Source organism: Macaca fascicularis, chromosome 9 (genome assembly GCF_037993035.2).
Source record: "Macaca fascicularis isolate 582-1 chromosome 9, T2T-MFA8v1.1".
In the NCBI taxonomy this organism is placed as follows: domain Eukaryota; kingdom Metazoa; phylum Chordata; class Mammalia; order Primates; family Cercopithecidae; genus Macaca; species Macaca fascicularis.
Window position 1 is genome coordinate 24,044,992 of NC_088383.1, and position 26,188 is coordinate 24,071,179.

The 26,188-nt window shown below is 38.8% G+C and overlaps 1 protein-coding gene across 1 annotated transcript in view; it reads right to left on the minus strand.

Moving 5' to 3' along the window:
• Positions 1 to 26,188, minus strand: part of C9H10orf67 (chromosome 9 C10orf67 homolog) — a 121,948-nt gene that overhangs the window by 37,811 nt on the left and 57,949 nt on the right. The window contains exons 10-12 of the mRNA XM_015455650.4: positions 11,207 to 11,269; positions 10,088 to 10,167; positions 9,931 to 9,996 (exon numbers count right to left, since the gene is read on the minus strand). Coding sequence (XP_015311136.3) covers positions 9,931 to 9,996; positions 10,088 to 10,167; positions 11,207 to 11,269 — 209 coding nt within the window. The remainder of the gene's footprint in view (positions 1 to 9,930; positions 9,997 to 10,087; positions 10,168 to 11,206; positions 11,270 to 26,188) is intronic.

Below are 26,188 nucleotides of genomic sequence, written 5' to 3' on the forward strand. Positions count from 1 at the left end.
GAGACCCATAAGATTTTGAAAATGTTATATCAGCAACAACACTGCCAGATTGCACTGAAAAGGACAGAGAACGGAAATACATGAAAGAAGGTTACTGGATTCCCAAAATTCTACAGGCAGGAAACAGATTGATAAAATTACGCAGGGTCAAACATGTGCTACCTTTCTTTTTTTTTTTTTTTTTTTTTTTGAGACAGAGTCTTGCTCTGTCACCCAGGCTGCAGTGCAGGGGCATGATCTCGGCTCACTGCAAGCTCCCCCTTCCGGGTTCATGCCATTCTCCTGCCTCAGCCTCCCAAGTAGCTGGGACTACAGGCGCCCACCACCACGCCCAGCTAATTTTCTGTATTCTTTTTAGTAGAGGTGGGGTTTCGCTGTGTTGGCCAGGATGGTCTTGATCTCCTGACCTCATGATCTGCCTGCCTCGGCCTCCCAAAGTGCTGGGATTACAGGCGTGAGCCACCGCACCTGGCCAACATGTGCTACCTTTCATGAAAGAGGATATTTGACTCAGATGTAGTGCTTTGGGCCCAGCAGGTGGGACCTTGAGTCACAAAGAATTAGCTCAGGCCTTGAACCCTAATGGCATTATGCTGAAACAATTTCAAAATTGTTTGGACTGGTGACTCAATTTTCCCCTTCTACTTTCTCCCCTTTCAAACAAGAATGTCTATAGCTATTATTGACATTTATGTCAATACAGTGCCTTTCCCACTATTGTATTTGGGAGCAAATAATCTATAATTTCACAAGTCTACATATGGAGAGAAATTTTGTCCCAGGATGAATTATAACCAGAGTCTCACCATACCTAATTTAGATGATGCAAACTGACACTTTTGAGGTTGATAACACCTAGACAAAATTTTGGACTTGAGTTGATGCTGTAATGGGTTGAGACTTTGAGGGATATTGGGATGTGGTGAATGCATTTTGCATGCAGGATAGGCATGATCGTTTGGGGGCCAGAAGGTTGACTGTAGTAGAGTGAACATTGCCCCCCATGAAAATATCTACTTTCTAATTCCTGGAAATTTTGAGTATGCTACCTGACATAGTAAAAAGAACTTTGCAGATGTGATAAGTTACAAATCTTGAGATAGAGTAATTATTCTAGATTATTTAGTGGGCCCAGTGTAATCACAAGGGTTTTTTTAAAGAAGGAAGCAGGAGGATCAGAGTAGATAAGAATGAAGCAGAAATAATACATGGAAAGATAATAGCTAAGAATGTTCCAAAATTCAGAAATGACATTGACCCATAGATTCAAGAGCTGGACCAGATAAATAGAAGGAACTATACCTAGAGACATCATAATAAAACTAATGATAACCAAAGATCAAGGGAAAAAATTTAAAGTACCCAGACATGAAAAAAAAAAAGCAACAAGACTTGACAGCTGACTTCTCAACAGTGACAATGAAGGCCAATGTACTGACATTATTTTTTTAACTTTTTTAAATTTATTTACTCATTTCGTGATGGCGTCTAGTTCTGTTGCCCAGGCTGGAGCACAGTGGCGCGATCTCGGCTCACTGCAACCTCTGCCTCCCAGATTCAAGTGATTCTCCTGCCTCAGGCTCCCGAGTAGCTGGGATTACAGGTGTCTGCCACCACGCTCAGCTAAGTTTTGTATTTTTAGTAGAGACAGGGTTTCACTGTGTTGGCCAGGGTGGTCTCGAACTCCTGACCTCATGATCTTCCCGCCTCAGCCTCCCAAAGTGCTGGGATTACAAGCATGAGCCACCACGCCTGGCCTACTGACATTATTAATGGGCTGAAAGAATAACTGCCAAGATAGAACTCAATACTTGGCAAAAACTTTCTTCAATAATGAAGGTAAAATAATGACATTTTCCTCTAAAGAAAAGCTGAGAGAATTATTTGCCAGCAAACCTGTACTAAAAATGAAGAAACAAAAAACAAAAGAGAGCTATTCAGGCAGCACGAAAATGATCTCAGATGAAAACATAATAAGCAGAAAACAATGAAAAGCTCAACAAAGAGTAAATGTGTGAGTAAATATAAATAAATACTGAGTTTGCCAAACAACAACAGCAACCTTTCATGGAGTTAAAAAAATAGAGAATTAAAATTAAAATGTAGGAGAAAATTAAATGGAGTAAAAATAGTCTAAGGTTCTAGAATACTTGGGAGAGTGGTATCAATAGTAATTTCTAAAACACTGCAATAAGCTAAGAAAATTTTACAAAGGAGAAATTTCAAAAAAAGAAAATGAATAACAAATTAATAAAAGAAAATATGGAATAAAAAAGGTTGATTGGTTCAAAACAAGGTAAAAAGGAGAAAAGGAGAAATATCAAACAGGTCAGTCAAATAGAAAACAACTTGTTAAGTAGTAAATACAAACCCAACCATGGTATTTTCACTAAAAGTAAATAAAGTATGCCAATTAAATAAAATAAAGCTGACAGATTAGGTTAAAAATTCAATTATATGCTGATTACAAGAAACACATTCAAATATAGAGATAAGATAGGCTGAAAGAAAAAAAGTTGGAAAAAAATACACCATATACTCTTAACTGAATAGTTAAGCAGACATTAAGGTAAGGAGCATTACTAAAGATAAAAACATTTCATAATGATAAATATCACTGATAACTTCACAGGATGAGATCAGAATCTAAATTGTGGGTACTCAACAACTAAGATGTAAACTATGTAAAGCAAAAATGGACAGATTAAATTAAGAAATAGATACATCTATAATCATGGTAGAAAATTTAATACTTCTATCTTAATACTTGGATGTAATGACAAAAAATCAATAATTATGTAAAAGATAGAAACAACAAAATTAATAGGTTGACCTCATTGAAATATTTAGAACTCTGCACCCATCAATGATAACATTTTTCATTCTTTTCAAGAATAAAAACATTTTAAAAACTTGGCCATAAGTTGAGTCATAAAACAAACATGAAGATATTTTAACAGATTAAAATTATTCAGAGTAAGTACTCTGAGCACAAGAGAATTAAACTGGAAATATAACTAGCAAATCTTCAACTTACTGGAAATAAAACATATTACTTCCTTTTTTTCTTGAGAAAAGGTCTCACTCTGTCACCCAGGCTAGAGTGCAGTGGCATGAACAGGGCTTACTGCAGCCTTGACCTCGTCGTGGGTTCAAGCAATCTTCCTGCCTCAGACTCCCATGTAGCTGGGACCACAGGTGCATGCCACGACACCCAGCTAATTGTTTTATTTTTTGTAGAGATGGGTTTCACTTTGTTGCCCAGGCTGGTCTCAAACTCCTGAGCTCAAGCACTCCTTCTGCCTTGGTCTCTCAAAGTGCTGGGATTACAGGCATGAGCCACTGTGCCCAGCCCATATTACTTCTAAATTACCCATGGATCAAAGAAGAAATCAAAATGAATTTAGAAAATATTTTGTTTGTGTAACAATAAATATATTATATGTCACAACTTGTGGGAGGCAGCTCAAACAACACTTAGAAGAAAATATGTAGTGTTAAATGCATATATTCAAAGAAAAGAAGTCTGAAAAATCAATGATCTAGGCTTCCTTTCTGAAATCTAGTAAAAAGACAGCAAATAAAACATTAAAAAGTAGAAGGAAACAAGATAAAAGCAAAAGTCAATTACTCTATCAAAAAACCATCAGAGCTAATAAATGAATTCAGTAAAGTTACAGGATACAAAATAAACATACAAAAATCAATTGTGTTTCTATATACCAACAATGAGCTATCCAAAAAGAAATTTTTTAAAAATTCCACTTATAACAGCATCAAAAAATAAAGTACTTAGGTATAAATTTAACCAAGAAGGTAAAAGATCTATATCTTGAAAACTATAAAGCGCTGAAGAAAGAAGTTCAAGTAGATACAAATAAATAAAATGATATCTTGTATTCATGAATTAAAATAAGTAATATTGTCAAGATGTCTATACTACTCAAAGTAATCTACAGATTAAATGCAATTGCTACCAAAATTGCAATGGCAGTTTTCACAGAAGTAGGAAAAATAATCCTAAAATTTTATGGAACCATAAAAGACCCCAAATAGCCAAAGCACTTTTGAGAAAAAAGAACAAAGCTGGAGGCAGCTCATTTCCTGATTTGAAACTATATTACACAGCTATAGTAATCAAAATGTGATTGTACTGACATGAAAATAGACACTTAGACCAATGGAACAGATTAGAGAGCTCAGAAATAAGCTTATGCATATATGGCCAACTAATTTTTGACAAGAGTGACAACAGTACACAATGGGGGAAAGGATAGTCTCTTCAATAAATGATGTTGAAGAAACAGGATATCTACATGCAAAAGGATGAAATTAGACCCCTATATTACACAGTGCACAAAAATTAACTCAAAATGGATTAAAGGCCTAAACATAAGTCCTGAAACCATAAAATTCTTAGCAGAAAACACAGGAGAAAAAGCTTTTTCACGTTGGCCCTTGGCAATGATTTTTTGAATATGATACCAGGTGCACAAGCAATGAAAACAAAAATGAATAAGTAGGATTATTTCAAACTATAAAGCTTCCTCACAGCAAAAAACCAACAACATGAAAAGGCAACCTAAGGAATGGAAGAAAACATTTGCAAGCCATACATCTGATAAGCGGTTAATATCCAAAATATATAAGAAACTCAGTTTAACAGCAAGAAAACAACCCGATTTTAAAATGGACAAAGGAACTGAATAGCCATTTCCCCAAAGAAGACACACAGATGACCAAGTATATGAAAAAGTGCTCAATATCACTCATCATCAGAAAAATGCAAATCAATACCACAATAAGATATCACCTCATTCCTGTAGGAATGGCTATTACCAGAAAGACAAAACATAACAAGTGATGGTGAGGATGTGGAGAAAAGGGGACCCTTGCACACCATTGATGGGAATGTAAATAGTTCAGCCACTGTGGAAATCAGTCTGAGATTTCTCAAAGAACTTAAAATAGAGCTACTCTTTGATCCAGCAACTCCACTGCTGAGTATATACCCAAAAGAGTATAAATTGTCCTACCATAAGGACACATGCACATGTATGTTCACTGCAGCACTGTTCACAATAGCAAAGACATGAAATCAACCTAGATGCCCATCAATGGAAAACTGGATAAAAAAATATGGTACATATACACGATGGAATACTGCACAGTCATAAAAAAGAAGAAATAATGTCCTTTGCAGCAATGTGGATGGAGCTGGAGGCCATTATCCTAAACGAAGTAACACAGGAACAGAAAACCAAATACCCCATATTCACACTTACAAATGGGGGCAAAACAGTGAGTACACATAGACACAAAGATGGGAACAACAGACATCAGGGCCTACTTGAGGGTGGAGGTTTGGAAGAGAGTGAGGACTGAAACACTACCTATCAGGTACTATGCTGATTACCTGGGTGACAAAATTATCTGTACACCAAACCCCTACGACATGCAAGTTACCCATGTAACAAACCTGCACACATACCCCCTGACCTAAAATAAAAGTTAGAAAGGAAAAAAACGTTTTTTAATTAAAATTAAAATTTTAAAAAGTCAATGAAAAGACATATGAGAAAAGTTCAGCAAAGGCAATTATTTCTTTGAAATAAATAACACAAAATTGATAACTCCCAACAGACTAAGAAAAAAGGAGAAAAGTGCAAATTCTCAGGAATGAAACACAAATATCAGGAATGAAAAAGGGACATCACCAGATCTTACAGATACAGTCATGCACTACATAATGATGTTCAGTCAAAGACGGACTGAATATACAATGGTGGTCCCACAAGATTATAATGGAGCTGAAAAGTTCTCACTGCCTAGTAACATCTTGAAAATCCCGACATTGTGTAGGCCTAGACTAGTGTATGTGTTTGTATCTTAGTTTTTAACAAAAAAGTTTAAAAAGTAAAAATAGGCCGGGCGCGGTGGCTCAAGCCTGTAATCCCAGCACTTTGGGAGGCCGAGGCGGGTGGATCACGAGGTCAGGAGATCGAGACCATCCCTGGCTAACATGGTGAAACCTCGTCTCTCCTAAAAATACAAAAAACTAGCCGGGCGTGGTGGCGGGCGCCTGTAGTCCCAGCTACTCGGAGGCTGAGGCGGGAGAATGGCGTGAACCCGGGAGGCGGAGCTTGCAGTGAGCCGAGATCACACCACTGCACCCCAGCCTGGGCAACACAGCGAGACTCCATCTCAAAAAAAAAAAAAAAGTAAAAAATAAAAATAAAAAAATTTAAACACAGACAAAAGCTTAAAGAATAAGAATATAAAGGAAAAAATTATACACATACATTTGAGACAGGGTCTCACTCTGTCGCCCAGGTTGGAGTGCAAGGCATGATCCCAACTTACTGCAGCCTCAGCCTCCTGGGCTCAAGTGATCCTCCCAACTGTCAGACTGCCACGTAGCTGGGACTATAGGTGTGCAGCAGCACGTGAAAAAATAATCTTGTATAGCTGTACAATATGTGTTTAAAGCTGTGTTATTACATAAGAGTCAAAAAGTTTTAAAAATTAGAAAGTTTATAAAGTAAAAAAATTACAGTAAGCCAAGGCTGACTGGTTATTGAAAAAAAAATTTTTTTTTTTGTAAATCTAGTGTAGCCTGGGTGTCTAATGTTTACAAAATCTACAGTAGTGTATGGTAATGTCCTAGGCCTTCACATTCACTCACCACTGGCTCACCCGAGCAACTTCCACTACTGCACGTTCCATTCATGGTGAGTGCCTTATACAGGTGGACCATTCTTTATCTTTTATACTGCACTTTCACTGTATCTTTTCTATGTTTAGGTATATTTAGGTGCATAAACACTTACCATTGTGTTACAATTGCTTACAGTATTCAGTTACAGTCTCCTGCTGTGCAGGTTTGCGGCCAAGGAGCAATAGGCTATACCATATAGCCTAGGCATGGGGTAGACTATGCCATCTAGGTGTGTAAGCACACTCTAAGATGCTCACACAATGATGAAATTGCCTAATGACACGTTTCTCAGAATGTATCCCTGTCATCAAGTGACACATGACTGTCATTTATATGTATAATATGATATTATGAATAACTTTATATCAATAAATTAGACAATTCAATGAAATAAGAAAGTTCCCAAACATAAAAGACAACATAAATTATCAAACTGATTAGAAGAAGCTGAAAATTGGAATAGCCCAATTTTTATGATAAATTGAATGTTATTGAAAACTTTCCCCAAGGGAATGATAAGCATTCAGTTCAGAATATTTGCTAATTGGGAGGAGAGGTGACAGGTGCTGGATGGGCAACAGGGACCATGAAGCTACTGCTAATTCCTTCTTTCTTTACCTGTGTAGTGAGGACACAGGTGTTCACTTTGTTGAAGTAAGGAGCAGTGTAGAGTTTCTGTTTACAGCGGGTTCCAAGGTGAGGGGACTACATGAGCAGAGTGGGCCTTCACCTTGCATGCCCTATCTAGATTTCTGATGTTTGCAGTCCCTCTGGTATGGCAATCTAGCACTCTGAGTTGAGGCCGGTGGGGAGAGGAGGGGAGGGCAGGAGAAGGGATGTGTGCATGGACCTCTTCTATACATGCAAGCCAGAGTGGCACGGGAGCCACCTGTAACATTTATGTGCTTGGTAAGCGTAGTGGGCAAAAGTGAACCCATCTGGCCTGGAGCCCATGAGGCAGAACAGAGGGTGGCTCAGGTGGATGCATGGGGATTGCTGCCTGGGGTGGAGGTGGGAACAGCGGCGTCACTGTGGCATTAGCCAGGTAGGGACATGTTCCAAAGCTGATGTGCCACACCTGCATACTGTTTGTGCAATAATGATGACATCAGCAGCTGCACCTGGCTTGGCACACCAAGAGGAAGGATTATCCCCGCCCTTGTCAGCACTGCTCACATTCAATCTTCCTGGAAATAAGAACTCAGCAGAGTTGGAAAGGAGCTTGGAAATGAAACCCTGAATTGGACTGGGACCCAATATAAATCATGAATTGACTGAGAAATCATTGAGTTGGAGTCTGATCTTGACTGGCTAAGGTGAGGTTTTTCCTCTACTAAACAAAAATGAGTGCATCTAATCTAGGATCAGTTACAGTCAAATGAAATTACCATGTTAGCCCACGTAAGTCTGTGACTGTACAATTAATCTCCATACCATACCACGATGAAGTACTCTGTACAAATGCACTCTCTACGGTGCTGTACGTGCCACATTGAATTAATAACTGGAGCTGCAGCCTAAGTAGAGAGACATAGTCTACAATGTCCCAATTAGTTGGTTAAATGAGAAAACATAGAAGGTGTATAGTAATAAATACTTCCGCTTTCCTAAATATTTAGATATCAACATAAAGTCTGCAGAGACCAAAATGATTAATATGATTGTCAACATCTTGGTTAATAGAAAATCAATTAGAAGTAAAACTTTAAACTCCATCTCTACTAAAAATACGAAAAAGAAAATTAGGCAGGCGTGGTAGTGGGCGCCTGTAATCCTGGCTACTCAGAAGGCTGAGGCCAGGGAATCACTTGAACCCAGGAGATAAAGGTTCCAGTGAGCCGAGATTGCGCCACTGCACTCTAGCCTGGGCAACAAGAGCAAAAACTCCCTCTCAAAAAAAAAAAAAAAAAAGTAAAACTGATACATTCTCGTAAATCATCATTGAAGAATAGGGTAAATCCTGTAGGGTCAGAGACAAGGTAAATCTTAAGGATGAAAGTGAACCCTAAGGAAATAAATAAGAGAAAGTCATTTTATTCAGCTCTAGAGATAATCCAAAACCTATGTGCAGGGAAATGAAATAAAGTGCATTTTTATATTTTCTTTTGTCTCACACGTATCTACATTCTGTTCTTAAATAACTATGTGAGACAGGGCAGGTGTTAATATGCACATTTTACACAGCACAAAATTCTTTTCAGCACATACATGAAACACAGGTAGGAGATCATTTCAGCACCAAACAGAACAAGGCAGAACATTTTACTACAAGGTGTTTTTGCTCTCAATCCTGTGTTTTTTCTGCCTTGGCGTGGATTCTTTGTGCCCCCTCACTTAGGATGAATTATTCCCATATAATATACATAGCCAGGTATAGAAGTTTATACAGACAAAATCCATAGTGTGTGCTTATGAAAAACAGTGCAAACGTAGGGCATTGCCATTCCAAGATCTTATGTGTAAGCTTCAAGTTTGACCTCCGATGGCCTCCATCAGACCAACATTAAATCCATTGTGCCTGGATGATGCTTGACTGTGAAAGAATATTGCAAAAGAACTTCCCACACATATTAAGGAAGAGAATCTGGGGGAAATTATGGCAGAACACAACTAAACAGAAGACAGATTTTTCATGTTAACATGTTAGGGTAAGGGAAAAAATAAGCATTTTTTCGATATGCATCGTTTTTGTCCTTTTCAGAATTTTACAGTTTCACTTTCTCCATTTTGAAAAAGGCAAAGAGGATATTGGGAAGAGAAATAAAATGTTTATGTGAGTGAAAAATAGATCTGAGAGGTTGAGGAATTGGAGCTGTTGTGTCTGGTAGAGGATCTGATATATAAAGCAACTTTATAAAGACAATACAAACTAGTTACATATCATTGTGTGCAAATGAGCAGGAAAAGGTTTTAACAGCCCTATGAAAGAAGATGACTAAATAGGTCTGATTAAACCAGGTATTAAGAGAGTCTGTCTGTCCTTCTGATCTTTTAAAACAGAAACACAGAGAGGGAATGAAAACACCTTGAACGATTTCACTTCTCAGTGATTTTGATTACTCTTCTATTTTAGACCAATTATTTTGCATTTCTTGTAGAAGTATATGAGGTGATTTAACATTAATATGTAAAAAAATTGCAAGGTTCACAACTTCCTTAAAGGATGATTAGTCACGTTTTTAGAAATATAATTTGTATATATCACACCATACCTGTTCCTGAGAATAAAGAATCTCTTTTCCCAGTTTTTGCTTAGTCGTTCTGCTTCCTTCCTAAACCTATAATAAATTTACAGATGGTTAAATATTGTATTAGTTACAAATGCACATTATGTCTCATTACCAGTGCCTTTCACTCTGTTACCAGTACCTTTCCACCTTCTTTTTCTCGTTCTCTAAATTTGCCTTTAATGTTTCTATTTGAGACTCCAAAGCTTGTTTGTCTTCAACCTTTCAATAGAAAATATATCACAAAGTTAATTACACAAACAATATATCTTGTTTCTCCATAAATCTGAAAAGACTATTTCTGTAAATAGTATATATATTCTAACTACTATCAAAAATAATTTGAGGCAGGGCACAGTGACTCACACCTGTAGTCCCAACATTTTGGGAAGCCAAGGTGGAAGGATGGCTTGAGCCCAGGAGTTTTAGACCAGATTGGGCAATATAGTGGGACCTTGTCTCTACAAAAAATTAAAAATTAGCAAGGCATGGTGGTGTACACCTGTAGTCCCAGCTACTTGGAAGGCTGAGAAGGGAGAATTACATAAGCCCAGGAAGTCAAAGCTGCAGTGAGCTGTGATCACGTCACCGCACTTCAGCCTGGATGACAGAACGAGACCCTGTCTCAAAAAAAAATTTCTTTTCAAGAGAACAATGAGTTATATTTACTTGTAAATTACCAAACATAGAAATGGTTTAAAATCCCATGCCTCTATTTCCTGTAAATGGTGAACTTAGAAGCAGTTAGCTCTAAACAATATTACAAAGCAACCAAGATTTATCTTCATCAGCCGCACAAGCTGCCCCTTTTTGTAAATTGTATATTGTGTTTTGTAAATTGTGTTTTCTTTCACTTACTGTGGTCTCTCCATCTCTTTGTCATAGGAAGCAGCTTCCCCCAGTTACTCATTTCCTCCTTCTATCAAAACAGTTCTCAAGAAAGGATCTTACCAACTCACAGTAGAGCTTTATGCCATTTATCAATAATGTTTATATTTTGCAAGAGGATGAAGTTTCAGCAAAAGGAATGAATCCCTAATAGATGAATTGTAGGCATATCATGAATGAGAGAGACTTCCGTGGATGTGGCAGGGATGTGCTACAGAATCATACTAATGAGGTAATCAGGTCCTTTGTCTCTTCATAAGGGTAATTCTCAGTGTAGCTTCCAAAGTCATTGCTACTTTCTAAGCAAATTGCTACTTTGTAATATAAACAATAACTAGGTTCATAATAATGGTCATATTAGTCATTATTACACCTTAGATCCTGGTATTTTCATCTTTTCTTCTTCATGTGTCCCAATAGATGCTGTATAGCTTACCTGGCAAGAAAATAAAACACGGTAAACATACATTTTCAAATTAATGCATAACAATGTGGCTTTTCTGCAGCTTTGAGAAAGAGAACTGAGACTTACAATATGCCAACCATAGTCCCCTGGCAGTCTTCACTGTCTTATATAATTTAGATAATTCAGTGTTTATATGTAGTATTTGCAATCAGAGCACGGCAGCCCATTGAAAACAATTTTCCTATTAATAATACCAGTTTTTAAAAAATGCATTTTATTATAGTCTCACTTCCATTGCATCTGTTTTGCTTTCAAAAAAATCCTATTAGAGAGGTGCTAGATCTCTTGGATCTATCCTCCATATTTTAACTTTTTTCGTTATTTCTGTCTGCCATTTTGCACTATGTTCTAGGAAATTTTCTTCACTTTATCTTCCAGATTATTAATTCTTAAGTTGTGTCAATTTTATTATTCAGCCTGTCTATTGCCTTTTTTTTTTCAGTTTTATTTGTTCCTTTTAATAAATTGTTCTTTGGTGCAGACTGTTCCTTTTTCATAGCTGCCTGTCCTTGCTTAATGGAAAAAAGTTTCTCTTGAATGTCTCCCAAAATATTTTTTATAGAAATAATATATTTTAAATTTTTGTCTGTTCCCTGAATTAACTGTTTCATGCAGGGCCAAGTGTTTTTCTTGTCCTCTTTGTTCACTCCATAAATATTTGCTGAATGCTTATTATAGGGCAAGAATTATTTAAGCACTGGAGATACAAAAGAAAACAAAATTGAGCTAAAGTAGAGAAGGCAGATTTGAGATAAATTACAAAAGAGGTCAGATTTAGGGGACTTTTTGAGTGAGGACAGAGCTGCCTGAAATTTCTCATTTGGGCAGGTAGATGGAGAATGAACCTATTCACTAAGAACAAACAATAAGAATCGGAACAATTTTGTGTGCTAGCCTTTTGTTTGTTTGTTTTTGATAAATTCAGATTTACCAAAACACTTTGAGTCTCAGGTACCCATGGCCTGTTTGAATGAAAACATGTAATAGGCAACTGGTTTGGCTCTGTGTCCCCACCCAAATCTCATCTTGTAGCTCCCATAATTCCCACGTGTTGTGGGAGAGACCTTGTGGGAGATGATTGAATCATAGTGGCGGGTCTTTCCCATGCTGTTCTCATGATAGCGAATGGGTCTCACAAGATCTGATGATTTTAAAAATGGGAATTTCTCTGCACACGCCCTCTCTTTGTCTGCTGCCATCCATGTAAGACATGACTTGCTCCTCCTTGCCTTCTGCCATGATTGTGAGGCCTCCCTAGTTATGTGGAACTGAAAGTCCATTAAACCTCTTCTTCCCAGACTCGGGTATGTCTTTATCAGCAGCATGAAAACAGACTAACATAACAACTGAGACAGGGCCTGGAATTTGAGAGATGGGTTGATCCTAGATATATAATTTGGGATTCCTCAGTACGTGGGTTGAAGCTAAAGATTTGGATAAGGCCATTCATGAAACTAATAGTCAGAGAAAAGCATGTGATCAGGGATGGAAGCCCACACCCCCGGCATGGCTAACTTGGCATTTTTTTTCTTCTTCAACTTTTATTTTAAGCTTTGGGGTACATGTGCAGGATGTGCAGGTTTGATACATAGGTAAATGTGTGCCATGGTGGTTTGCTGCACAGATCAATCCATCACCTTGGTATTAAGCTCAGTATCCATTAGTTATTACTTCTGATGCTCTCCCTCTTCTTATGCCTCCCCCAAACAGGCCCCAGTTGTGTGTCGTTCCCTCCCATAGTCCACATGTTCTCATCATTCAACACCCACTTAGAAGTGAGAACATGTGGTGTTTGGTTTTCTGTTCCTGTGTTAGTTTGCTGAGGATAACTACTTTCAGCTCCATTCATGCCCCTGCAAAGGACATGATCTCATTCCTTTTTATGGCTGCATAGTTCCATGGTGTATATATACCACATTTTATTTATCCAGTCTATCATTAATGGGCATTTGGGTTGATTTCATGTCTTTGCTATTGTGAATAATGCTGCAATGAACACTTGCGTGCATGTATCTTTATAACAGAATTATTTATATTCCTTTGGTTATATACCCAATAATGGGATTGCTTGACTTGCCATTCTGATTTACCTGATAGAAGAACCCTCAGGACTGACTTAGTCCTGAACCTGCCCATTTTTCCTACCTTAGGTATCTAAACTCTAACTCCTACTCCATCAGAACCCAAAAGCCTGGAGGGTCCTTTGGTGGTTCTATAACTACCCAAATAACACTTCCCTTAGTTGTCTACACAGTACCTCAAACTTCTTAAAAGAAACTATCACCCACCACTACAAGCACAGTGACTCTCACTTATCAAGACCCATGTGACAGTAAACTAGCCAAAAAGAAAGCCAAAAAAACAATACCACCAACTTAACAAAAGCAACAAGAAGTCTTAGTTATCATTAGCCTTCCTTGGCATCAAAAAAGTGAGGGTCACCAAAGTGACATGCAATGGACACTTTTTGGAATCCCTCGACCTATTTGTTCTCAAAGGGCACAAACCACTTGAACCACCTCTTTGCCCAGCGTACAGGAGGCAGACAGCGAGTTCACTACCATCTGATGAACAGTAAGTAGTCCGAGGAAATCACCAGGGGAAGATCCCTAGGCCCAGGGTCAGGGAGAACATTTGCCATTATGCTAAAAAAAAGTTAACCCAAATTTTAAAAATTAATTCCCAGAAAATTAGGAAAATAAATCAGTAGAACAAAATAAGTTTCCATGTAGAAAGACATTAATATACTTATTTCACTATACTCAAAGTTACATCGGTGATTGAATGCTTATAAAAAAAAAACTCTGTTTAAATTTATGTACAGTAAAAATTAGTTCCAATTTTTAAGCCTCCCTTTTCCCAGCTCTCATATAATGATCAACTATGTAATAACTAGAGATAAGTCTGTTCTAAAGTCTATCTTCTGTAAAGCAAATAATTATTCAATCTCTTCAAATGACAACACTACTATGATGATGAAGATAACGTCTCTTTTCATTAAAAAAAGAAAGAAAAAAGCATCACATGTAGACTAGAGTGTTTGCTCTCCAGTTCGAGTTGAACTTTCAACTTTGCTGCAACATGGTCTATTGAATCCTGGCTCTGTCCACATTAAACCGTCATTTTGTTTTGCCAGCTGCTGACCTTCCACTTTCTCTGGAATACACGCACTGGTCTTTATGTGCTCACTTCATTGACAGGTGCAAACACTGGACTGATAATAGATTGAGGTGAAAATGAATGTTAATATTAAAATAAAAGTAATTAACTTCCTAAATAGGAAAACACAAACACAAATTAAATAATTGTAAAGATAATAACATATTGTAATTTAACAAAATGTGTGTTTTTTTGAGACAGAGTTTCACTCTTGTTGCCCAGGCTGGAGTGCAATGGCACAGATCTCAGCTCACTGCAACCTCTGCCTCCCGGGTTCAAGTGATTCTCCTGCCTCAGCCTCCAAAGTCGCTGGGATTACAGGTGCCTGACACCACACCTGGCTGATTTTTTGTATTTTTATTAGAGATGGGGTTTTGCCTTGTTGGCCACGCTGGTCTTGAACTGCTGACCTCAGGTGATCCACCCGCCTCGGCCTCCCAAAGTGCTGGGATTACAGGCGTGAGCCACCACTACCGGCCGTGATTTAAAATAATTTATTATAAATATTTCTCATTCTCTTTTGAATTTGTTTATGTATTTATAAAAATTCACAAAATTAAGAAATAAAGGTTCATTTATAACAAGTTATGATTCTTAAATTCGCTTCCTATTTTTAAGCATTTATGTCATATTTTTAAAAATTTAACAAAATACTATTCTAAATTAGAATCAGTAGCCAAGGTTTGTATTAACAGAAGAAGCAAATTATGTTTATTAACTGCCATAAGATTGACTACATTCCTTATCCTACCCTCACATCTCTGTTTTCTTTTTCTTATCAAGAGTCAGTACATTTAATTTCCACAAACATCTCTCTTATGAAACTTAGGCATTTTCTCTGGGCTTAATGAAAGGTATTTTGTCTTTTACCTTTATATCCTTTAAATCATTGAATATATTTATATTACCACTAAAGTAGTCTTTCTGACTCATCATGATGAAGAATGATCTTTCCTCTTTAAAACCTCAATCACTTTGACTCTCATATTAACATTTTTTAATCTGCCATGCAAATAACTACTTTTGAACACCAGTAATGTGCCAGTGGGTGGGAGGTGGCCAGGGAGTGGAGGAGCTGATAGAAACACACAAAATGAGGACCAACCTCATGCACTTACAATTTGGAGAGAAGAGACTGAGAATTGGGAATACTGAGAATAAGATATGAGGCTGTGTACAGTGAAACACTAGTCATGACAGGGGCCAAAAATCAAAACAAAACATTTATCTGCATATATCACTTGTGAATTTTCTTCTAACAAAATTGTTAAGGTAGGCAAATCTTTCAAAAATAGGACAAGACTTTCCTCATTTGATGTCCTCAAAGGTGCCACTCCATGTTTGCCAAGGGGCTCTGAGGCTTCTTGGTAGAATGACTGGACTGTGAAGCCATACAGGATTTAGGCTGATCCAGGCTATATGCAACTCTTAAGCCTGTCTTAAAGGTTCAGAAGGCCACAAAAGTCTGTCTGGGCCTGGCTTTCTCACCTGGCTCTAGACCATCCTAGATCTTGTGTTCAGGTGTTCACTGCAGGAAGTCAGCTATGCAAAAGCAGAATACACATCTGTCAAACTATTCACTCCAAAAAATTTGTGACCAGGGCACTTCAGTGATAGGAATGTGTCTATTAAACATGAGGAAGTCATTGTTTATAACAGCAAACAAAAAAAAAAAAAAGAAAGAAAGAAAGAAACTATATCTCAGGAAGGCACTGGTAAATTGATACGAATTGGTTATGTAAATTGTGCTACTTCTGTGGGGTGAAATACACATAGCACATATAATTGATTATATAAATTCAACGGTATGGAACGATGTTATCTGTATCCTGTTGAAAATGAGAATCTGCATCAAGACTTGTCTGAAAGGGTGGTGAAGAGAGGTTTTCAGTGATTATCTTTGGGTGGCAGGATTTTCTTAAACATTTTCTTCTTTTGGCATTTCTTCATTGAGCACATTTTGTATAATAAGTATATATCAGTTTTGTGGGTTTTTTTCTTCAAGACAGAGTCTTGCTTCATGGCTCAGGCTGGAGTGCAGAGGCATGATCTTGGCTCACTGCAACCTCCACCTCCCCAGCTCAAGTGATCCTCCCACCTCCGCCTCCCAAGTAACTGGAACTACAGGTGTGCACCACCATGCCCGGCTAATTTTTGTATTTTTGTAGAGAAGAAGTCTTGCTATGTTACCCAGGCTGGTCTAAAACTCCTGGGCTCAAGCAATCCTCCTGCCTGGGCCTTCCAAAGTGCTGGAATATTACAGGCATAAGCTTCTGTGCCTGGCCCTGTATCCATTTTATTAAAAAAATTCAGACTCCTGGGTCCCACTTAGGAAGTAAAAAATGCCATTCCAACATTAAAAACAAGAAAAATCTAGATAAACTACAAAATCACAACTTTTCTTGAACCCGTCAGAGAGCTGGGGTCACACTCAGGTAACCTAAATTCCAAAGAGGAACAAGACCCTCGGAGAAGAGATGAGACCCATGAACAGTTCATAGGTCTCATCTATAGCGGAAGCAGCGCCATGCCAGCTTCAATACAAGCTGGTAAGAAGAATGAGCTAAAATAGAAAGAACTTCTGAAGATCAAATGTTGGTGAGCAGGGCAGTCTGAAGTAGCTGGCGGCACATGTTAAAAGAGAAGCTTGCATTCACTCACAAGTTATGTTTTTTCGTGTCCCTTACCAGATACTCATGAGAAAAGCTGAGGGCAGAGCAATTTTGAAGAGTCACTGTTGATGGTGCAGACTTGAGGAAGGGATCAGCTGCTACTACAGGAAAATCACGTTTCCTGGGTCCTTCTTTCCTAGGATGTGAAAGTCTTAAGCCTCTGGGAGAGAGGAAGCAAACTCTCTGGCCAACCAGACTCAAAGAAGGTGATCAGTGATTGATGCTGGGAAGAAGTGTTAGGTATCAAATCCCATTTATTTCTCCCAGGCCACTCCTTTCTCAGAAGGAAGTTTTCAACTGCTGGGGTGGGTAGCACAGTCTCTTGTTTACAACTTAAAGATGGAGATAGCCGGGCACAGTAGCTCACGCCTGTAATCCCAGCACTTTGCGAGGCCGAGGTGGGCAGATCACAAGATCAGGAGATCAAGACCATCCTGGCTAACACAGTGAAACCCTGTCTCTACCAAAAATACAAAAAATTAGCCGGGCATGGTGGTGGGCGCCTGTAGTCCCAGCTACTCGGGAGGCTGAGGCAGGAGAATGGCGTGAACCCGGGAGGTGGAGCTTACAGTGAGCCAAGATCGCGCCACTGCACTCCAGCCTGAGCGACACAGCGAGACTCCGTCTCAACCAAAAAAAAAAAAAAAAAAAAAGATGGAGATACATTATGTCAATGGGAAAAATAAAAGAAGGAAAAGTTTGCTTCCCTGGGGAAGGGGAATGGTAATTGTCTTGGGCCTTCAACTCTATGCCAATACCAAGTGGAGGTGTCCGACTATTGCAGGAAGGACAGGAAACTCCTGCCCAAGACCAACTTCAGATACAAGGCAGAGTGAACTGCCCCAGGGAAGAGGGGCAAGAATGCTGAGAAAGTCCACCTTTGGGGCCTGGGCACATGACACTTCTGAAAGTCCGAGTTTGGATTAGAACCGCAGAGAATCCTCTCTACCTTCACTCATGGAGCATCAAGCAACAGCAATGCACTACTGAGGCAGGGATAACAGCATGGAGGCAGATCTTCTCTGTGGCACAGGTGGACAAGTTCTTCTACAAGCTGAGGGTAGAGTGGTATTCAGAGAAAAGCGCTCTGTGACCCCAGCTCCCACGCTAGTCACACACCCTCCATAAAAAGAATATCAGAACTGTCGCCTGGTGCAGTGGATTACACCTGTAATCCCAGCACTTTGGGGGGCCAAGGTGGGAGGATCCCTTGAGCTCAGGAGTTTGAGAACAGCCTGGGCAATATGGCAAAATGCCACCTCTATAAAAAATACAAAAGTTAGGCTGGGCGTGGTGGCTCACGCCTGTAATCCCAGCACTTTGGGAGGCCAAGGGGGGCAGATCACGAGGTCAAAAGATCCAGACCATCCTGGCTAACACGGTGAAACCCCGTCTCTACTAAAAATACATAAAAATTAGCTGGGTGTGGTGGCGGGTACCTGTAGTCCCAGCTACTTGGGAGGCTGAGGCAGGAGAATGGCGTGAACCTGGGAGGCAGAGCTTGCAGTGAGCTGAGATCACACCACTGCACTCCAGCCTCAGTGACAAAGCGAGACTCCATCTCAAAAAAAAAAAAAAAAATACAAAAGTTAGCTGGGCATAGTGGCATGTGCCTGTAGTCTCAGCTGCATGGGAGGATGGCCTGAATCCACGAGACAGATGTTTCCGTGAGCTGAGATCACACCACTGCACTCCAACCTGGGTGACAGAGCCAGACTCATTTTTTTTATTATTAAAAAAAATAAAATAAAAAAAAGACGGTGGTCCACTAGAGGTAACCATAGCAACAACCAATCTCACCTCAACTTTGGTTAGATTGGCCCAACCTGTCACAGTAGTCATACACATCCCCCCCCACACATATATGTATACACACATATGTGTATGGGTGTGTGTATCCATGGTCTCATAAGAGACAGGTTATTTCCATGTGTGAATACAATTTATTTCAATCTCTACTATTCTACACATGATGTCCAGCATTCAATCAGAAATATGAGGCAGCTTGCTGGAACAGGCTGGATGGTGCCAGCCATGTTAGGAGGTTGTACCATGTGGTCTCTGGCATCCCCACTGCTAACCATGGGCGAGCTCTCGGTGCACAGGTGGCCTGGCATGCTGCTCCAAATGTAGCTGTGTCAGCGTGTGATGATGCCATCCCATACCAATTTGGCTACTGGAATCCCTAGTAGTAAAGTAAAATCTCAAGGCTCTCCAGCACACACAATGGCTACACTGACCTCCTAAGGTTTAAAAAAGGCCTTCCTAAGATGCCTTAGAAGGCCATTGCAGTCGCCACTGTGCTGTTTTTGATTGGCACCTTTCTATTATCAAAGGCTCCCTCCTGCTGTCAGGCTACATCAGCAAAGTGCGGACAGACTAGGTTGTTCCAGTTCTGATCACTGGCAATTTGGTGTCCCTGCTGAATGCATCCAAAAGCTACCAGGATGACTCCTACCATGACCTTCCAGACTTTGATGACTAGCACCCACCTCAGCCCTGAGGAGTCACAGTGGAACTGCATCCGGATTTAAGATTCTGAGCAGAAACTATGTCTAAGGGTTAAAGAATTCTGTAGTTTGCAGATGTTTAATAAAACATTGGCCGGATTTTATGGGTCTATTCCAAATATGTTATCTGGACTTACAACCAGCTCATTAGGAAACGGTCTATTTTTCATCTCCTGACCCTGACAAAAAGCTCCCGACACAGTTTTCCCCCAGGAATATGGAACATGGAGGAACAGCAATGTTCCTTGTCTGGAAAAATCGGAAGTTATTCTGTAATGGAATGTGTTGCCTTCACCATCCTATTTAGAGTTCAACACTTCTTTTAAATAGTCTTCATTGTCAATTTTTTCTTGTAGCAAATGAAAGAATATAGTATGTCTTTTTAAAATTACTAAGTAATTTATTTTTAGAATACGTAAGTATCTTATCTCCTACACTTATTTCTACCTTCATGTTCTAGTGGAAAACGATGGTAAAATCAAATGTCGGTGAGAGTACATCTGTTATATTTTTCACTTGCTTTCTTATTGACAACATCCAGGAATTTTTCAAACCACAGAGCAAGTTTTCAAAATATAAACACTTTCTCTGTTTACCAATCTTCAGTGAGCTCTGATTTGGTTCACCAATAGACTCGGCAGCATACAATTTGGGTCATTCTGTCCTTTGTATATCAAGCTGTTCTGTATATCATGCTTTTAAGGATTGTACTTTTGGCTGTTTCCTAATGAAAAATGCAGATAAGTGGTTCTTATTTAGAGTTTATAACCCTAGCGCGAGCACCTAGTATTATGATGGCATTCTGCTAAAGATTGCAAGACTCAGCCTGGATCCCTAGAAGACTAGATTGAGTTAGGTTGATTCTGTTTTCTAGCTTGCAAAAACTGACTTATATTCAAAGGAAATTAAAATGTCAAAACAAAACCAAACAAAAGACAGACAAAAAGGCAAGGAAAAAACATGTATTGTTGGGAAACAAAGCAATAAACAGAACCGGACTCAAAGATGACTCATATCTTGGAACTATCAGATAAGGACTTTGAAAGAACTATAATCAAAATGTTAAAGAACCTAGGAGAAAAGGTGAACACCATTCATGATGGCCAATAGATAGGGAATTTCATCAGAGAGGTGGAAAATGTAAAAAGAATCAAATGGAAATACTAGAAACAAACCAGGCAACAATCAAGATGAAGAATTTGTTGGATGGGCTCATCAGTAGATTCAATGTAACTGAAAAATTAATCAGTGAATTTGAAGGTAGGTAAAAAAGACAACTCTCCAAACTGAAACAAAGAAAAAAAGTAGTTCAAAATTTAATGAGCTGATCATGTAAGAGTTGTGGAACAACATCAAACAGTCTAGCACAGACATATTTGAAGGCAAAGACATAATTGTAGGTAATGGTTAGGAGTTAATAAAAGATATCAAACTACAAATTCAAGAAGTTCAGGATAAATAGAAATAAAGAGATGAAGGAGAAGGGACAAGAAATGAGAGAAATGAAATGAAAAAGAAATGAAACCAATGATACTTTATTATCCAGCTGTTGAAAAGCAAAGAGAATGAGAAACTCTTGAAGTCAATCCAAAATAAAAGACATTAGAAAGAGAGAAACGAAGTTAAAACTTACAGCATACTCTTGTCAGGAACTGTGCAAGCCAAAAGAGGGTGTAGTCATATCTTCAAAGTATCAAAAGAATAAAACTGTCAACCCAGACTCAGAAAATATTTCAGAAAAATATCTATCAAAAATAAAGGCAAAAAAGGTCTTTTTCCAGACACAAACAAAAACTAAGAGAATTCATTGCCAGCAGACCAAAAGGAAGAAGTTGTCTGACACCAGACAGAAACCTACATCTACACAAAGAAATGAAAGCTCTAGAAATGGCATAAATAAAAGTGTCAAATGCAAATCTTGCTGTGACAAATATATCAATTTTTGTCACATGGAAATATTTATATCAAACTTTAATTTTTGAAGCATATAACATGTTAGGAACTCTAAAGAATTGTACCTTTGATGGGAATATTGGAGATTATCCAAAGGCATTTAGAGCAAGATTCATGGACAGATATGAGTTTTAAGTGGCTTTCCTGGGAGCTCATAAGAAACACTCTCTTTACGGCTGAAGACTAAGCTATTTGGTGGGAAATTTCCCACCAGAGGTTCCTATGGATTGTAGTGCCTTCTTATGGACCTCTTATCAATCAGCTGCTTGGATGCTTCAGTCTGAAATCTTTTTTATGTTACCTTCCTGATTTTTGCTTTCCTAACTTTTCCAGTGGTTGCATAAAAATCTAAACCTTCATACTGAAATCTTTCCAATTGTAACACAAAAAGACCTTTCAAATATTCTTATACTTTATTTAATGTAAACCAGACAGAAATCTTATAAATTGTAATTGAATTTGACTTGCAAATTCTCCACAAGGAAGACAGACCACCAGAATCACATTCAAGGTTGTTTAGGCCTGTGACCATCATTTCTGGTGGAATGAATTCAAATAAATTTTCACTGTATATTTTCAGCCACTGGATTAACTGGACTCCATAGTGCTTCATGGTATTAGGTATAGATAACTTTTTTCTTTTACAGATTTGGAAGAGAAAATGCCATGAAAATTTGGGGAGTCCAGTTAATACAAGGGCTGAGATACAGTATCTCAATACCTGCACACACACACACACACACACACACACACACACACAAACAAAGAAATGATTCCCACACTGAGATTGCTAGAGGAGATCCTCAAACTGTTTCTAAGACCTATTTTTTGGTTTTGAAACAGGATCTAGCTATGTTGTCCAGGCTGGAATGCAGTGGTGGGATCACAGCTCACTGCAGCCTTGAACTCCTGGGCTCAAACAATCCTCTCACCTCCTGAGTAGCTAGGACCACAGACACACACTAACACACTTGGCTAACTTAAAAAATATTTGTAGAGGTGGGGTCTCACTATGTTGCCCAGGCTGGTCTCAAACTCCTGGCCTCAAGTGATCCTCCCACCTCAGCCTCTCGAAGTGTTGGAATTACAGGTGTGACCAGCCACCCCTGGACTGTTTTAAAGATTTTTTAAAGCCTAAAATAAAAGTGTACCTTTATTCCCTAATTAAGCTGCATACGCTAACACAACTTAAGAACTCTGGATTTGGCAAGCAATATATCAATTTGGTGAGATGTCACGGTTATCTAACATTGTTCAGATACGCAAATGGGAAGAAAGAGTAATAGATGAATCAGTAAGAGAAAACAAAGAATTTTAATAGGATCAATTTTCATGATGAACAAGCAGAGATTCCATTGAGGAAAAGAAAGTTAAGAGAGTGTTAAATGAAAAAAGGTTTAAGAACCATCCTTCATGAAAATTAGTTCCTAAAGAAAACAAAATTGATGTGTTATAACTCACATAGACTTATTCCCAGGGTTTGAGGAGGAAGCTGGGATCTGGAGAGACTGGGGTTGGAGAAACTGACAAGTTTGGCAAGGCTAAATCCAAAGACAGTGGTCAACAGTCCACTGCCAGCGTCTAGAGGGGTGCAGCCACCTCTGGCTTGACTCTGGTGAGCAGCGATTTAATACACCAGGCAGCAGCACTGGCAGATGTGACGATGGCAGTCAGGATGAATGACAGCATGTCAGATGCTCAGCCTTCCGGGGGAAAGACCCACGTCTGGGTAGTGTCAAGAGTCTGGCCAAATGACCTGGGGTTCAGGACCGGCCTTGACTCCCACTGGGAACTGGAGAGAAATTCACAGCTGAAGTCCCAGCAAATGGAATCAAGCAACACCATATGAGGGGCGGGGGTGGGGAAGAGGGTCACCTCACTGTCTGTGGGCTCCTGAATGTCAGGGATGATATTTCTGCTACCACCAAGTCGCTATCATCTGTGGTCAGGACCTCACATCTGTCCCAATGGCTGACAGTGCGTAGGGAAGAATAAGTACATTATCCAAACCTTGAATTTATCTATTCCTGATTTCACAGCAAAATCTTCAGTCCTCAATTTAAGTTACGCTCAAACCTAGTGAATGCCACAAATAAAATGTTATAATTGTTTCCCAACAAAATCAATAAAAGCACAAGCATAAACCCCCTTTTCAGTTGGTTTTTGACATCTTTTCATGTATCTCACAAACATTAAACACTATTTTCACTAGAGTATTTTCTGTTCCAAATATACTGAAAGTATTTATTTAATTTATTATTGAACTACCCAGCATAAAATAGGGCAGAAGATAAAAGTCACCTTTCAGCTGGATTTTAAATATATTACTCACATTTTCAATTTTGCTCTCTGAGAGCAGAACCTAAAGATGAATTCATTTTAGTGATAAATGAAAAATGTGATTTTCAATGATTTTGACATTTTATCTCTACATTTTAGGGTTATCCATATTATAAAACAAAGATCAAGTATGATAAGGAAAATTCTTTTGTGTCATCATAACCCATCAAAATATAGTAAATACCCTTTGACAACCTCTGAAGACCATGCACATGTACAGGACTGTCCTATCTCTGTATTACTGCATTGCTTAGCGCTGCCGGATAAACAACGGGTAAAGTGCTGGCTTTCCCACACTGCTCTGCAGCTCTCTTAACTGCCTGCTGCATCAAGCCAAGCCAAGGGAAAAAAGAATGGAATAATGAAACTATAAGCAGATTATAACGTTTTCTTCTCTAATAGAGCTATCTGAAATGTGCAATTTAACCAAATAAGAGTTGTATCTAGGAGAAAAATAGTAAATTTCAGAAGAAAAGATCTTTTCTTCAACTGTCTAGCCTATAATATTATATACCTATAGTAATAATTCTATATCCCATAATAACAATTTTTAAAAAATCACTAGCTTGCAAGGTGACTATGGTCATAACTGCAAAATGGCTGCAATACTATTTTACCTAACACTTCTTGAATGTTAAAGAAAAAAAAAGTTCTAGAGTTTTTATTGAAGTCTTTTATCTGTACAAATTGCTTTGTATTGAGAGAACTCTAAGAATGGGAACACGACTGACTTTCTCCCATGTCCCATTTCCCACACAGAAGGGCCCTGATTCTTTCTGCAGATCAAAGCATGCACCATATGTTCATCAGTACAGACCAGGTTACCCCATGGAAGCTCAGAAGTCCTCCATGGAAGCATGTATTGGGTGCAACCCTAATTAACTAATTACTCAAGGTGGGGAGAGGAAAACCTGAGAATCTATTTTAACCTTGATATGTGAAACTTGAGTATTTGAAATGTTTTGCACATATCAAAAAACAAACTTTACATAAAAGCACTGTACAAATACAAATTTTATGTTGTGAAATCGTTCATTAATAAATATCAGACGACTAATGTTCATATCGTATTTTTCAGACTGGCTAAACACTCAGTTTATCACTGTGTGCTTCGCTGTGGGTAGCACGTGTGCTGTTCCCACCGAATGACACAGATTTCAAAAAATAAGTATGATTAATTAGATACGTTAAATGACTGATGTACAAAGTTCCTGTAACAAGCCCTCCATGTGGTCACTTACACGTGGTAAATATTATAAAACCCTTTAAAGACCATTTTTAAGAGGTCCAGCTACCTCCATGGAGTTAAATATTTAAAAGAGAGGAGCAGGAAAATTATAGCTAGACTGTGTATATATACGGTGAAGAAAAAAACCACAGTGGAAGGGGATAGAAGGTAGCACTTAGAACAATAGGAGTATTATTGTTAACAAAGTGTAAGTGACAGTAATAACAATGAACCAGAAAAACATACTTCATTTTAAAATTGAGCCAAGTCATATAAATACGGAATCCCAGTTTAAGTAATTTCTCCCCTCCCCCCATCCAATTTTGACTTATTGTTACATATTAACTTCAGAGACTCCTTCAGCTGACAAAATGTTCTGGTAAGCTTTGGAGATACCCAGGCCACAATCATTACAGTCACAGGGAAAGATTGTTACACAAAGAGAAAAGCCTGTTGAAATGATACCTTCTCAGAGATTTGTCAGTCTTTGTCCTTTATTTTGCATTTTTGGTGGGGGACAACATGGAATATCTCTGCCCCTTGTGGCTGTGACTTTGGAAGCTCAGCTTCTATTTGTAAACTGGGGACACTGGAGCTTCCAAACTGGAATTCTAGGATTTAGTTCCAGCCTTCGGGTTGCTGTGGGGACCAGGGCACCTTCTGTTGCAGCTGCCCCCTGCTGCTGTGACCTCAGGACAAGAGGCTCAGCTGCTCTGCCCCAGTGGCTGACCGGGCTCTGCAGTCCTCCCAGCCATCATCTCAGAGCCTCAGACCACAGACCCCTGACACATGACCGATTTCATGGCAGCTGACCCAGTCTTGGGCCCCTCACCCAGCGTGGCCGGTCTCCCCAACCAGGTCAGCATGCAGTATTGCACAGCGGGCCAGTTCTTTTTGTGTGTGTGGTCCAAAAAAATACTTCCCAAAATCTGGGTTACAAAAATCTTACTTCTAGAACCTAATCACTGGTCATTTCTATGCAAAATTTACCCTCTTTCAGTGTCAGTTTTTTCCCTTGGGAAATTAC